Source organism: Panulirus ornatus, chromosome 10 (assembly GCF_036320965.1).
Source record: "Panulirus ornatus isolate Po-2019 chromosome 10, ASM3632096v1, whole genome shotgun sequence".
NCBI lineage: Eukaryota > Metazoa > Arthropoda > Malacostraca > Decapoda > Palinuridae > Panulirus > Panulirus ornatus.
Genome location: NC_092233.1, coordinates 5,294,985 through 5,309,925, shown reverse-complemented (window position 1 = coordinate 5,309,925; position 14,941 = coordinate 5,294,985). Strand labels below are relative to the sequence as shown.

Genomic DNA, 14,941 nt, shown 5'->3' with positions numbered 1-14,941 from the left:
ACTAGTGCTATACTCTCTCTGAAATCTATAATTCTCCAGCTATACTCTCTCAACCATCACTTTGTCCATAGCTCTAACCTTACCCTATTATTCTAGGTTTATCTGGAGTCCGGTTGCGTCATCACCGCAAACTCGTACCCGCCCCACAAATTCAAATGTCTATACAAGAGTTCACAGAATTCAATCTGTTTGGCCATCGAAAGGTAGAGTGAGCCAAGATTTTGTCTCAATAGGTAGCTTCCCTACCACGATCCATTCACTGCCACAGCCACGGGCCATATTCGCCCGTGCCTCACTCCTCCTCCGTCCTACTCACCCCAGACATACCACATATGCGGGAACCTCTGATCTATCCGCACTTCACTAAACCCGACTTATTTCGTTCATCCTACGACCAAGCAGCTTCGAGGACACCACACCTCCACATGACTCACTCAGAATCTCTTTCCAGAAAGTAGAGATAATTTGCTTCACCAGTTCGTCTTCAACAACGTTACACGATCTTTCAAGCACTCAGGAAAATAGGCAACATCTGTTCTTTTGTTATTAAGTCTCCCACACGTTCAGTTTCTTATATCTCTCACAACCTTTCATCACAACCTGCTAAGTACTTAAAGTATTGGTCTTCCCTCCGTGTTCATTCGTCTCCTACGAATTATTCCAGGTCACTACCCATCACATGGGGTCAGTGATCCCACACAACACGACCACCACCTCCAAGCCATATACCTCGTCGCCTGTGTCGAGGACACACACACACACCCCGACCTCCAGGACACATCCCGAGGTAGATAGTCGTCTCCTGCCAACGAGAACTTGGACAGTCGATGGCGCGCGTCGAGTCCCAAAATCGACCTCGTAGTGTATATTTTCTCCAAGCTTCGACAGGACTTTGTGATGTCATTATTCTCTCTCTCTCTCTCTCTCTCTCTCTCTCTCTCTCTCTCTCTCTCTCTCTCTCTCTCTCTCTCTCTCTCTCTGCTTGACAGTAAGTAAGTTGAAGTCTCGGAATAGCTTTGTGATGTTACGACCCTGTACAGCCACACCAGATGACCAGAGAGTGTTGGAGTCAGTCGCCACTACCATGTATGTGCCTGAGCTGGTGTGTCTGTCTGTCTATCAGCTGTGTGACGAGGGCAGAGATGTTTATTCATTATGGCTAAACCACTGAACAACCTAGCCCTGAGCCTGTGGGCTGCCTGCCTGCTTGCGAATGTGAAGTTGAGGTCCTTGTGGCGCAAAGCCCTAGGGAAGAACGACAGACTTTCGCCACTAGTGGTTCTTGCAGGAGAGAAAAGTGATGACAGTGGTATGTTAGTATGCTTGCACTATATCAGTATGCTTACAGCACCTGGTGTGGCCATATACTTATAGAAGGTGGTATAATGGTATACTTGACATATCAGTATTCTTGCAATGCGTGCTATATCGGTATGCTTGTAGCAATTGGTATATTGATATGTTTAAAGTATCTGGTACATTAGTATACTTGAAGAACACGACATACTAGCATACTGCAGCACATGGTATACTTGTATTGCATGAAGTATACCAGTATGCCTGACACAATTTCAGTTCTTGGAATCTGATCCAGAGATAAACCACCACGTCATAATCTTCTTAAAGTCACCGAGTGGAGGAAATGAGTAGCTGAGCAGCGTGTGCTTTTAAGGACTTCAATTTCGGCCGCGCCAGAAGGTCGAAGACGCAAACATACCCCGTGAGTGGAGACGAGAAGAGCTTGTGATTATTTGCGAGCAGCTGCTTTGGCTGAGACGTCAGGTGCACCGGCCAACAGGTGACCTGGTATGGACCCATGGTGTCATCTGAGGACGTCAGTGCCGGAGGAGGAGGAGGCGGCGTCGTCCCTCATAGACGGCACCACGACAGTGTGGAGACAGGGAAAAGTCCCCACAGACCAGTTGGAGGTCTTGTGTGTGGGAACCCAAGACGGTCGACAGCGTTGGAGGTCAGTATGGCGCAGCGAATATATAGTAAGCCCCTGGTTATATAGCGTCCTCTAGAAAAGGGTTTTTCAACCTTGGTTACGCGTACCCTCAAGGTTACGCCTGGGGGTTTACTAAGAGGTATGCAAACACACACACACACACACACACACACACACACACACACACACACACATATATACATATTTTAGATAGATCATGTACCTATATTCGTCCCTTCTAGCTAGCAATCAGTAACAAGTATTTCTTGCTCAAAGGGAAACTAAAGAAGTAAATCAATTATTGTTTGTTGTGTTCTGAACATTAATACACATTAGTGTATTCGTTCTGGTATTGTTCGTTGTGTTATGAACATCAATACACATTGTCATTCTGGTATTATCTGTAATTATGAACACACAGTACACATTACAGTACGTCTTTCTGCTATTTCCTATGAATCCATCTCGTCAGAGGAGACGTGAACATCACCAGAAATCTAAGAAGGATACGTGGTAGGTAAAAAGGTCGACGTCTTCTTAGAGACGGACGGACGTGCATCAGTGTGTCAATTCAGACGTCAGCTTTCAACAACCGACCACACCAAGTTACACTGTGCCGATGGACACACTCGACTGAGTGTTAGTGAGTTATATCTTAAGTGTTATACTTTTTATCTGTATTTCTTTTAGGATAAGGAACTTGTTTTTAGAATCTGTTGAGTGTAGTTCTCATCTACCCTTCCCCCCCTCCATCACACTGGATGATCCCCTGGGGAGGCATAGTCCCGAGTGTGACACTCATCATCACGTTCACTATCGCTCACCTTCATGTACGCTATCACTCACCATCACACAGCCACTTGTCGTTGATGACCTGCACGTTCGAAGACACTGCCAAGGTTGAACGTGGTAGATTGTAGAGTCGTTGAGTAACACGTCCGGTTCACCGACAGGTCTCGGCATGGGCAGGAGACACTTCCTGTCTATCGAGATCAGATGACAGTGAGGAGGTTGGGCGGCTCCTCTTGCTCCAGGAAATTGAGAAGTCTTCTGTCCTCTCTACATGGGTGTGGTTTCTCATCACTAGAGTTGGTTTCTAGTCACTTGGGGTGGTTTCCACACACTGACAGTAACGTGTAGTCATTTGCTGGCGTGTGTGTGTGTGTGTGTGTGTGTGACCCTGTTCGTCCATGAAGAAGCGTCGTCTGTCTCCTCAGGAAGAGCTTCCCGCCCTCCATTGTCGCCAACTCCTCTGGACCTACCGTCCTCACGTCCTGCGACAGAACAATGGACGTTCCTCTCCGCGGCCAATGGCACCCCAGCCGCTGACCGTCGTAAACAAAACCTGAATCATGGGTAGGGTGAGGCTCCACGGTGTCGAGTTGTATAACAAAAGAAAAAGAAAAACAGTACCTAGCAACTCACTATACGGCTGACGACGTGGTGTACTCTCCACAATGTCAGTCTTCGTGGTGAGGGGCCGCCGTACTGGCGTTCACATTAGTGGGCGACAACCACTAATGAGGCACTGCAAGTGATCTGTAACTGTTGAGCGAACAAGTATGAGGAACCTACCAGACTCCGTACAACCCTTTGCATCAGCCTTGGAAAATAAGGTAAAGAACTTTTGATCTTGATTTTTTTCTGGCGATGGTTATGTGCACACGAGACGACTGACGCATTCGCATGGAGCTATCTTACTGACGATCCGCGGTGCACTACGACGCTACGAACGCAGGATTTGAAGAAAGACACACAAGGGAATTCATAGAGCAGTAGACCATCGGGTCCTCTTGAGACTCCTTGACATACTGGAAGACATCAGAAATTCACAGATTAGTGTGGCAGAGTTAGAAGGCATTGAGATCATTTCAAACAGAATAAATTGCGACTAACGGAGCACAAAGAACAACCTGCAAATTGCCAGCGTAACTAATGGAGCACAAATATGGTAAGTTGCGGAAGTGATGCGATGTTCTTAAACGTATCTACAGTACTGCTTTCAACCACCCTGATTGGCAAATCGTTCATCATGTTAACAATCCTAAAGAAGAAAACGTACTTCACCTCATTGGAGGTAAAATGTTTGCCCACCAGTTTGTATCCATTATTACCAGTGAAATCAGACGAATCAAGTCATTAGGAACTTGAAGGATCAATATCATCAAAGCATTATATAATCTTCAATGCTTGCATTAGATCATCTATTAACCTTCTCTTTTATAAGTTAAAATAGGTATATCATTACGGCCGTCAGCTGTCAGGAGATGTTAGCCAGATTAAGGGAATCTGTCTCTAGCCCAAATCGCTCTGTTAACAGAAGCTGTTATTTCAGAGTTGTCTGTTTTAATGGGCCTATGGGCTGATCGTACACCCTTTAATGTAAAGGATGGAGGTAGAACGTACCAATCATCAGCTCTTTTCACTGGTTCTGTGCACTGCTTACTTGTTCTTAGGTTACCAGAGATTATTACACGCAAGTCCTTATTCTCATTTGCCTTTAACAGTTCACAGAATTCATTCTGTAGCTTGACGTTTTGCTTCGCTGTTGAACCAAGTCCCCGTTTTCCGTAATAAATGAACCAATCAACTGGGTTATGAATCTTGTTTCTGATATAACTGTAAAACCCTTTAGTTTCTTTTTTTATTATTATTTTTCAGCGACATACGCTTCATACTGACGTTTACTTTGTAGGAAAAGTCTCATACTTTCTCGACGGGTGGTCACTTGTTTACCATATGGCGTCCTAGCCACGCCTCTTTGTCGTATATCAACTGACTGTTATATTTCTTTCTTGTGTCTCCCCTGATGATGTCATTATTACACGAAATTGCACTTGGGAACTTTTCGTGTTTCATTTCCTCGTGGACTCATAGGAATGTACTTGATCTCACGCTCAATGGCAATCCTTTCCAATATACATATAATCGCTGTTTCCCGCGTCAGCGAAGTAGCTCCAGGAAACAGACGAAGAATGGTCCATCCACTCATATACACGTATATGCATAAGCGCCTACATATGCATATATACATATGAAGATATACATACATATACACACACATACGCAGACATATACATATATAAACATGTACACATTCATACTTGCTTGCCTTTATCCATTCTTGTCGCTACCCCGCCACAGAGAGAGAGAGAGAGAGAGAGAGAGAGAGAGAGAGAGAGAGAGAGAGAGAGAGAGAGAGAGAGAGAGAGAGAGGTGGGGAGAGAAACTTTCCTCAACCAAGTTCCTTTCTTGGAAAAACTCGAGGCGGATCACCACACAGTAACGTCTTGAGAAAGATTTGATGCGCAGGCACATCAGCCTCTCACTCAACCCTTCCTGGCATTCTTTCTTCGGGAAATAAAACACTGGGCCAGCATTGCAAAGACACGAGCCGCCAGCCTAAGGTCGTGAACATGCCTGAGTTACCAAGTGTTATCATCCCCACTCACAACAGTGATACGAGAGTGATGAATATTCAGGGAGATTCATATACACGTATTCACGACAGGTCAGACGAGCAGAAAATGTACCTCTGATAATTATCAACAATCAACTGAGGTGTGAATTCAAACGCTGTCTAGGTTTCTCCATTCTCCACGTGTTAACTTCTCCACTTACAAGAGAGGTGAGGGATGTTTGGTTTCCTCACACCTCCTCCGCTCGTGTCACATGAGTGGGAAACATAATCAGTAAACCCATGACATACACGCAGTCATTAAAGGTAAGACAGGTATCAAATGTACATAGAGTCGGAAATTATCAGTAAGCATCAGGCATGTAAGTCTAACGCCGTCGCAAGTTTAATCATTCTCCTACCTTGATCATAATTGTACATTTTCATATTTGTATGATTTATAACTTGATCGATAACTCCTCTGTACGTAGAAACGTATGTTAGCTCTAGAATTAGGTATTGTGTCTAAATATATGTTGTTCTTCCGTCTTCTTCCCAGCAGAAGTATATAATGACAGTGTGTGTTGCAGGGTGCGGTCAACCAAGCCTTCGAGGATGAGCCAGTTGGCGGGGTGCCCAAGGATGAGCACCCGCGACCCTCCCTCACCACCCACGTGAGTCACTTTATCTACTACAGGAAGGTCTTAGCGAACGGCTTCTGTTTTCATACTACAACATTTACATATCTATATTCAAAGATCATTCTACGTTGGGTTTACAAAACCCAAAATTACAAAATGTAAGATGTAGACAACAAATAAAACCTTGTTCTTTGCAAAGGAATGTCATAATCAGCTTGGAGGCAGCACCTCCTTGGCTGACCCTTTTATCATACCTCAGGAGGCAGCAGAGCAGCCGGTGAGGGAACAGTGGGCCAACCCGAGGGAGTTCCTGCTCTCCTGCATCGCCATGGCCGTCGGGGTGGGGAACGTGTGGAGGTTCCCGTTCGTGGCCTTAGAGAACGGGGGCGGGGCGTTCCTGATCCCCTACATCCTGGTCCTCATCTTCATCGGCAAGCCGCTCTACTACCTGGAGTTCTGCCTGGGCCAGTTTGCTTCCTCCGGCAACGTCAGGATGTGGGAGTTGTCGCCCGCGTTCCGAGGTGAGACTAGCCATGTTCCGTGTTCCTTGAAGCTCAACACTTTGTGATGAATAAAGTCATGAATAAAGTTCACTTTTCAGTGAACATTCTTGAGTGTTCTTGACTTCCCTTGCGACTAGATTACAAATGGTTGTTGTCCTTTGTTACAAACAAGTATTGATTTCACGCGTCCAACAGAAGGGTACTCCAGGTAATATCCTATAAAGTATCATTGCAAAATCATAAATGTGGTTTCAATCTCATAACATTTCTTCACAAAGCACTGGCCTCTCCTCAGGTGTGGGTTACGGACAGGCGTTCGCTACATGGACTGTGTCAACGTTCTATGTGTCTCTGATGGCCCTTTGTACCTTCTACTTCTTCGCCTCCTTCAGCAGTGTACTGCCCTGGGCCGTGTGTGGTGCCTGGGCCGACGAGACTTGTGTGGACGCCAGCACCAACATCAGCTTGGCCAACGACACCAGGGGCCTCACCACGGCGGCCGAGGACTACTTTCGGTAAGATGGCCTGAAGTTGGCGAGCTAGTCTTCCCTTCACCCACACTCCTCACTGTGTACACTCACAGTCCGTACAAGACACTGTGTACACAAGTATTATGTACAGTAAACATGGTACTCTCACCGCCTGATTCTTCAACTCGATGATTACTATCACCCTTCCTACATGATTCCTGAGGCTGACAGATAAGCTTGGAGTCATCTGATAACAGATAAACTTAGGGTCACTTCATGACAGGGTGGTTGAGGATGCTTGGAATTCAGTTTGAATGACTTGGCTTTTGTCACTTGATATATAAATACATCAGTGAACAAAGAATCTTTTGCTTCTAGAATGTAGGATTTAGTTCAAGCACTTGATTTCCACCATCCACCTGTGTCAGGCTTGATTCTATTGCCTGATTTTACCTCTTACGTCATACGTGTTGTTGGTGCATTGTTTTGTTCGTATATGGTCACACCACACACACACACACACACACACACACACACACACACACACACACAACAGTGGCCCTGGATGGCATACATATTGTCAGTGTCTGACTTGTCCCTCCTACTGGCCAGGAATGAGGTCCTCCAGCTAGATCCTCTGGGCTTCCAAAACGGCGTGGGACTGCCGGAGTGGCGGCTCTCACTGTGTCTGCTGCTGTCGTGGGTCACCGTCTTCCTGGTGCAGGTCAAGGGTGTCCGAAGCTCAGGCAAGACAGCCTACTTCACTGCCATCTTCCCCTACGTGGTGCTTTTGGTGATGCTGGTGCGCGGGGTCACACTCCCGGGCGCGTACAAGGGCGTCCTCTTCTTCATCACACCAAGATGGGAGAAGCTACTCCAACCAGGGGTAAGGCCCTCACCCACCACCACATCTCACAGTTGCCTCAGGTTACGTTACTCTATGTGCCAGGAAGACGAAGAACGGCCTCTTTTACTCACATCTTATCTTTGTCTGTAATGTATGCGTTCATATGCACTATATTCGCATATATATATATATATATATATATATATATATATATATATATATATATATATATATATATATATATATATATATATTTATCTATTTTGCTTTGTCGCTGTCTCCCGCGTTTGCGAGGTAGCGCAAGGAAACAGACGAAAGAAATGGCCCAACCCACCCCCATACACAATGTATACACACACACGCAAATATACATACCTATACATCTCAATGTACACATATATATACATACACAGACACAATACATATATATCCATGCACACATTTCACACTGTCTGCCCCATTCACTCCCATCGCCACCTCGCCACACATGGAATACTATCCCCCTCCCCCCTCATGTGTGCGAGGTAGCACTAGGAAAAGACAACAAAGGCCCCATTCGTTCACACTCAGTCTCTAACTGCCACGCAATAATGCCCGAAACCACAGCTCCCTTTCCACATCCAGGCCCCACACAACTTTCCATGGTTTACCCCAGACGCTTCACATGCCCTGATTCAATCCACTGACAGCACGTCAACCCCGGTATACCACATCAATCCAATTCACTCTATTCCTTGCCCTCCTTTCACCCTCCTGCATGTCCAATCCCCGATCACACAAAATCTTTTTCACTCCATCTTTCCACCTCCAATTTGGTCTCCCACTTCTCCTCGTTCCCTCCACCTCCAACACATATATCCTCTTGGTCAATCTTTCCTCACTCATTCTCTCCATGTGCCCAAACCATTTCAAAACACCCTCTTCTGCTCTCTCAACCACGCTCTTTTTATTTCCACACATCTCTCTTACCCTTACATTACTTACTCGATCAAACCACCTCACACCACACATTGTCCTCAAACATCTCATTTCCAGCACATCCATCCTCCTGCGCACAACTCTATCCATAGCCCACGCCTCGCAACCATACAACATTGTTGGAACCACTATTCCTTCAAACATACCCATTTTTGCTTTCCGAGATAATGTTCTCGACTTCCACACATTCTTCAAGGCTCCCAGGATTTTCGCCCCCTCCCCCACCCTATGATCCACTTCCGCTTCCATGGTTCCATCCGCTGCCAGATCCACTCCCAGATATCTAAAACACTTCACTTCCTCCAGTTTTTCTCCATTCAAACTCACCTCTCAATTGACTTGACCCTCAACCCTACTGTACCTAATAACCTTGAAAAAAGTCAGTCTAACCCATTTTTCACCTTTCATTTTCCTGGGATTTATTATCATGTCTGGGCCTACCGCTCCAGTAGCGTTTATTCCATTAAGTATTAAGATCATGTCTCACACCCTCTCCTCCCTGAGCAATGGAACTCGATTCTGGAAGTGGGTTGTCTTCAGTCGGTAATCACATAATAACATTCTAAGGTTTGAGCCCTGTGATCCTGCTGTACCTCACGATGCATTCATGTACATATTTTTGCGTGGTGTGCAGGTGTGGTACGCGGCGGTAGAGCAGGCGTTCTTTAGCTTGGCTGTTGGATTTGGAGTAATTACTGTCCTCGCGTCGTACAACACCTTCCGCCATGATGTGTACCGCGACGCTACCATCATCTCCTTCGCTGACACCTTCACCTCACTCCTGGCTGGCTTCACCACCTTCTCCATCCTGGGTCACCTGGCAGAGCTGCTGGGTGTTGAGGTGTCGCAGGTGATCAAGGGTGGTGGCACCTCCCTGGCATTCATCAGCTACCCTGACGTCTTAGCCAGGTTCCAGTACGTTCCTCAAGTGTTTTCCGTCCTGTTCTTCTTGATGATGTTCACCCTGGGTCTGGGCAGCGCCACAGCCTATAACAATGTGGCCATAACCATCATCATGGACCAGTTCCCTCACTTACGGACGTGGAAGGTGACGCTGGGCGTGTGTGTGGTGGGGTTCCTGGTGGGCAATATCTATGCGACCCCACAAGGCCAGCACGTCCTCACCCTCGTCAACCACTACGGTGGGGTGAGTCAACCAAGCACATCATCACTCTCGTGTTCATTGAAACTTTGTTGATCATAATCATGTGATAACAGCATCATTTCTCGTCCTTGAGCAATGTTATCTTTCAGTAGAACAAACTTCATGCTTGTAATTAATCTTTTCTTAATGTTTTAATAAACTAAAATGTTTGCAAGTCTGCTTCAAAAAGATGGTCGCCTAATCACGCTAGTTTCCAAGTTCGCCTAGTCAGATTTTTTTCCAACAGCATATCCAACCTCTCTTCACGTCAAATGACGAAATCCTCAGGCACACAGGATAATATTATATCAATAATGTTTAATGAGATCTATTGTCATTTCTTTGGTCGATACATATGCTGTCGTATTCTTGCTTTGTCGTAATTATGTTTCTTTATCTCCACGTGAAAAACAGATCTGCCTTTAATTTCTGACTTTCAAAACTTGGGACTTTTCTCGGTCTTTCAGACATGGGATATTATCCCTAATCTCCCAAGCAAAAAAGAAAAAAAAATGGAATGTCTGCTTTCTACGAAATTATGGAATGCCCTCTGGTTGTAAGGGACTTACAATGGGGCATTTCCTACCGTCCGGAGGCTTCTGGGGGTCTTTGACTTTCCAGAAATCTATGGGAGTTTCCAGACTTCCAGAGACTTGAGATGATATTCCAGATCTTCTGGGAGTTAAGTTGATATTCCTGATCTTTGGATTCGCGGTTTCATCTGACACTTCACAATCTTTAAATAGCACCTCTATACTTCTTGGGACATGAAAACATTTCTCATCTTCCAGGAAGGTTAATTACATGGCTGATGACGTTCCAGGGAATTACTGCAGGGTTTTGACCTTCATTGACTTGTTAAACTTATGAGCTTTGCCAACGATAAAGGATAATATCATTAATTGCCTAGGATACTGATAAAAATATTTTTTGAGCATTCGAAAATTTATGATGATGAGCTGAGCTTCCATAGATGTACCATGATTGTTATGACCTTTCGAAAATTCAAAACAGACTCTCAATTTACTTTCCGAATGTTTGGATAACATCTTTGACGTCTCGCACTCCCATTAGCATTTCTACCATCCAGAAATAATATTTTCAAATGTTACGGATTTATTCATTCATTTTTTACATTAAGAAGTGTATTTTCTTTGCCTCTACAGGGAATGTCCATCTTCCTGCTGATGATCTTGGAACTAGTAGCCATCATGTGGGTGTACGGCATCAAAAATTTCATTGTTAACATCGAGTTCATGTTGAGAAGGAAGACAGGTCTTTACTGGAAGATCTGCTGGGGTGTCTTCAACCCTTTGTTCCTGAGTGCCGTGTTTGTTTACAGTCAGCTGGAGGCCAAACCTCTCACCTACGGCCCATACGTGTTTGGCGCCATAGCCACAGGTAAGATCACTCAGCGAACTGTCTACAGCTATACATCTACAGTCAATCACCACATGTCTTAGTCTTTTCGAGTAATCAGACGAATGGTCCAATGATCCGGATAGGGGTAATTTTTTTTTTCTTTTAACTTAACCTGTACAACTGTCGTAGCAGATACGAACCAGACTGACCAACAGTTAGTATTAACGTTCCTTCTTCAGCCCCACATCAGAATAAACAATGCACAAAGCAAGAGGAGGATACAGAGGGAACGTTGGGTGAAAGTTTTCAACAGTACTTCAATCTTACAGTTCGTAATGTCGTACAAACTTATCGATTCTTTTCGTGTATCGGCGAGTTGCATATGGTATTACATTAGCACCTGATTTTGTATCTTGTTAACACCATCACAAGCCTCCGGAAAGCAAAAATACATATGTCTATGATTCTGAATGGCCTACAGTCAAGCCTTGAGAATAAAAGTTCTTTTCTGGATAATATTTAGCTGTATATATCTCAAGAACTCAGCCATTTAATGAAACATTATAGAGGCTTAATGACTTATTGAGTTCTTAAAAAGTTATAATTATCTATGTAATAATTATATAATTCTGATGTAAGTCGATGAATTCATTAAGCTACTCAATGTCGTGTTCTCATGTCTCAGGTGTTGGGATAAGTCTGGCAGCGCTGGCGGTGCTGCTGGTGCCCTTAATTTTCCTGCTGGAGGTGAAGCGGAGATACGCCGACGCCCCCACACTCTGGGAGGCCGTAAGAAACACCTTCAGACCAACCCCGGAGTGGTGCCCTAGAGACCCCGCTCTCCGGCGCGAATATGAACAGTTCATCTCCTCCAAATAAAACCAGCAACATATCGGTTGACTCAAGTCAGTTGATGATGACTGTCGACTTGTCCTGCGAGTCTCTGGTAACAGATCTCACTTCTTTCGGTGTGGTGCAGGGAAACATGCAACTGCTAAATGAAAACATGGTGACGGTAATGTGTTCAAAAGTACTGATGTACATTTTGAGCAAGTACATGAGCTAAGTGAGAAAGTTACTAAGGAGGAATAACATATAATGCTCTTAGAATATGAAAAGGTAAACAACGGCGTATCACCGTCAAGTGCTTCACACAGTGATGGTGATAGCGAGATGAATAAAGCAGAAGTTGATAAGCTTTTATAAAAAACAATTCCCAAACTCCTTCATGGTAAAGGAATTAGAGACCTATTAAGTTATTCTGCAGTTCCTGGAAATATAGAAAACGTTCTGCTAAATCGGGACAAAGAAATACACGAAAGACTTAACATCATCAGGGAGATCCATGCAACTTTTAAGGAAAATGGCTCACAGGAACATTGTTCAACAATATAGTGACATCACAATACTCAGTTGGAACACTGACTCCATAGATGAAAAAAAAAGGGGGGGGGGGGTATTCTAACCACCACAAGGCCGATACCGAAGACAGTGATGTCATATGTCTGCAACAATGTCGAACTCCTCCCGGTTAAACCCCCACGTAAATCACCTCATTACAAATGCTATAATCCTGGATCTACCAACACTTGTCTCAGGTCTGTAAACCAGTCACTACCTCAAGTACCCTTAGCGTCTCAAAAGCCCGACGGATCGCAATACCACGGCATGAAGGTACGACGCGTCGGCAATTCTCCACTCAATGTACTAAATGCCTATGCACCAGCTAACCTTCTCCACCACACAGACTGACCTAATTTTCTTTATACTGAACCTACTGTCTTAATTGGAGACCTTAACACTAGACACAAGAGCCTGGGTGACCTCTTCAAATGGATCCAAATGACAATGTACGGAATACATAATCTGTATAAGCTTAGGAAGCAGCAGTATCTCCTGCCTCTTTGGCAGATAACTCAAAGGCAGTATTTCCTGCCTCCCTGGCAGATAACTGATCCCTTTGACGTTGCTACACATACTTAATCCACCTAAGAAACTAATTAGTTATAATCTTCACCTTCAACACTTAGCCAAAACCAGTGATCTTGAACATATTCAGACACTCCAGACTGACAATAATATAGCCTAGTGTATCTGCACTGACGGTTCTCGCGACTCTGCCACTGGGAGAGCAAGCAGCGCTGCCATTGTGATCCAATCCATTGGTAGTAGATTAGAGAAAAATGTTAAGACGAAACAACTGGGCATCTACTCTACAAACTGTATTGTTCTACATACTTATCGCTCTTGAGCAGGTAGAAATCACTGCCACAGACTGTTTTATCATCCCCGATTCTTTATCTTCACTACTTGCCCTTAACACACCAGAGATCAGAATATAACATGCTGGTCTCTCAAGCAAAGACAAAAATCCTCAGGATATTATTGCTCAGGGGATTCAAATTAAACTGTTATGGATTCCCTTTCGTGTAGGCCTCCGTGAGCATGACAAAGCTGATGCTTTAGCCAAACCTGTATTAATAGTGATGTTGAAAACAACATTGGGTTGTCAATTAGAAGCCTCAAAACTGTAATAGGAACTAACTGTCCTCTTTGAAGCACGAAGACGAATTCAGATAAGCACAAGTAGAAACATTTTCCGTCACATTGAACTGTGTAAAGTGAAACATGTATATGGAGAAAGTAATAAGATAAGCAGATTACATGATGTTGTAACTGCTATACTAAGGCTAGGCTACAGGTGCTATTCTAAAGTTTGTGGTCGGAGATTTGTACACAAAGTGCAACACTGTCTTAGAATGTGGAAAAAATAGATACCTGAAATTCTATGTTTGTGTCTACTTTTTGCATATATGTAATGTTTGTAATGAAATACTTATAAATTGTAACATCTCATGTCATACCAACCCACTGGGGTTTGACAGGTGATACATATGTATATATACATACATATCAACAATCCTGCTTTCCTCCCTTTATCCTATACTCGAAGTTCCTTCCTCTTTACATACATCAACTTAACATCATAATAGCACAAATAGCAAATAACATAATAATCGATGTTAAGTTAATGATGTTAAGTTGATGAATTCAAAGAGGAACTTCGAATATAGGATAAAGGAAGGACGGCAGCGTTGTTATGTATTTATATATACATATGTATCACCTGTAATATTGTTGAATGTGGGAGAATAAAGAATTGGTATTTTCAATTACCCACGTAGAGTTGACATTCACGGTGGAGGTAACCACCTAAGCTTATAAGAATGTGATAATGAAGGAAATTAAAGAAGTGAAATCTCTTCTTTGTTCTGGAAGACGAAGAACTTAAAGTGTGACGCTACATCGAGAGGAAAGAAATGAGGAAGGGATGGGAACAAACATACACGCACACACACACAAACACACACACACACTAGAACGTGCCCCGCCTCATATCTCGTTCACATACCACTCTATATAATGAAATCTACAATGCCACCATAACAGACAGCGTTGTGGTTCTAAAAACCACACACACACAAAAAAAGGACCAGCGTCTGGTAGTTAGATCTTCACACTTTTGATAATTATGTGTTGTCATGCCTGGAACCCGAACCCAGTGTGAGGCAAAGCTCTCAGTAACTCCTCTTAGGCAGGGAGAGGAGTGTCTTGACCACCACACTGCGAATCAGTTCAAGATGGCTCGGT

General features: G+C 44.1%; 1 protein-coding gene across 2 annotated transcripts in view; it reads left to right on the top strand.

Moving 5' to 3' along the window:
* Positions 1-14,519, top strand: part of LOC139750746 (sodium-dependent nutrient amino acid transporter 1-like) — a 37,484-nt gene extending 22,965 nt beyond the window's left edge. Inside the window, exons 1-8 of one of the 2 annotated variants that reach the window (XM_071665452.1) lie at positions 3,417-3,564; positions 5,936-6,019; positions 6,246-6,507; positions 6,785-7,004; positions 7,572-7,845; positions 9,419-9,931; positions 11,095-11,329; positions 11,976-14,519. In XM_071665452.1, the coding sequence (XP_071521553.1) occupies positions 3,511-3,564; positions 5,936-6,019; positions 6,246-6,507; positions 6,785-7,004; positions 7,572-7,845; positions 9,419-9,931; positions 11,095-11,329; positions 11,976-12,169 (1,836 nt within the window). In that variant the 5' untranslated portion in view covers positions 3,417-3,510 and the 3' untranslated portion in view covers positions 12,170-14,519. Of the gene's footprint in view, positions 1-3,416; positions 3,565-5,935; positions 6,020-6,245; positions 6,508-6,784; positions 7,005-7,571; positions 7,846-9,418; positions 9,932-11,094; positions 11,330-11,975 lie in introns of those variants that run through there. The other variant, XM_071665453.1, reaches the window with a different exon arrangement.
* The last annotated feature ends 422 nt before the right edge of the window (positions 14,520-14,941 follow it).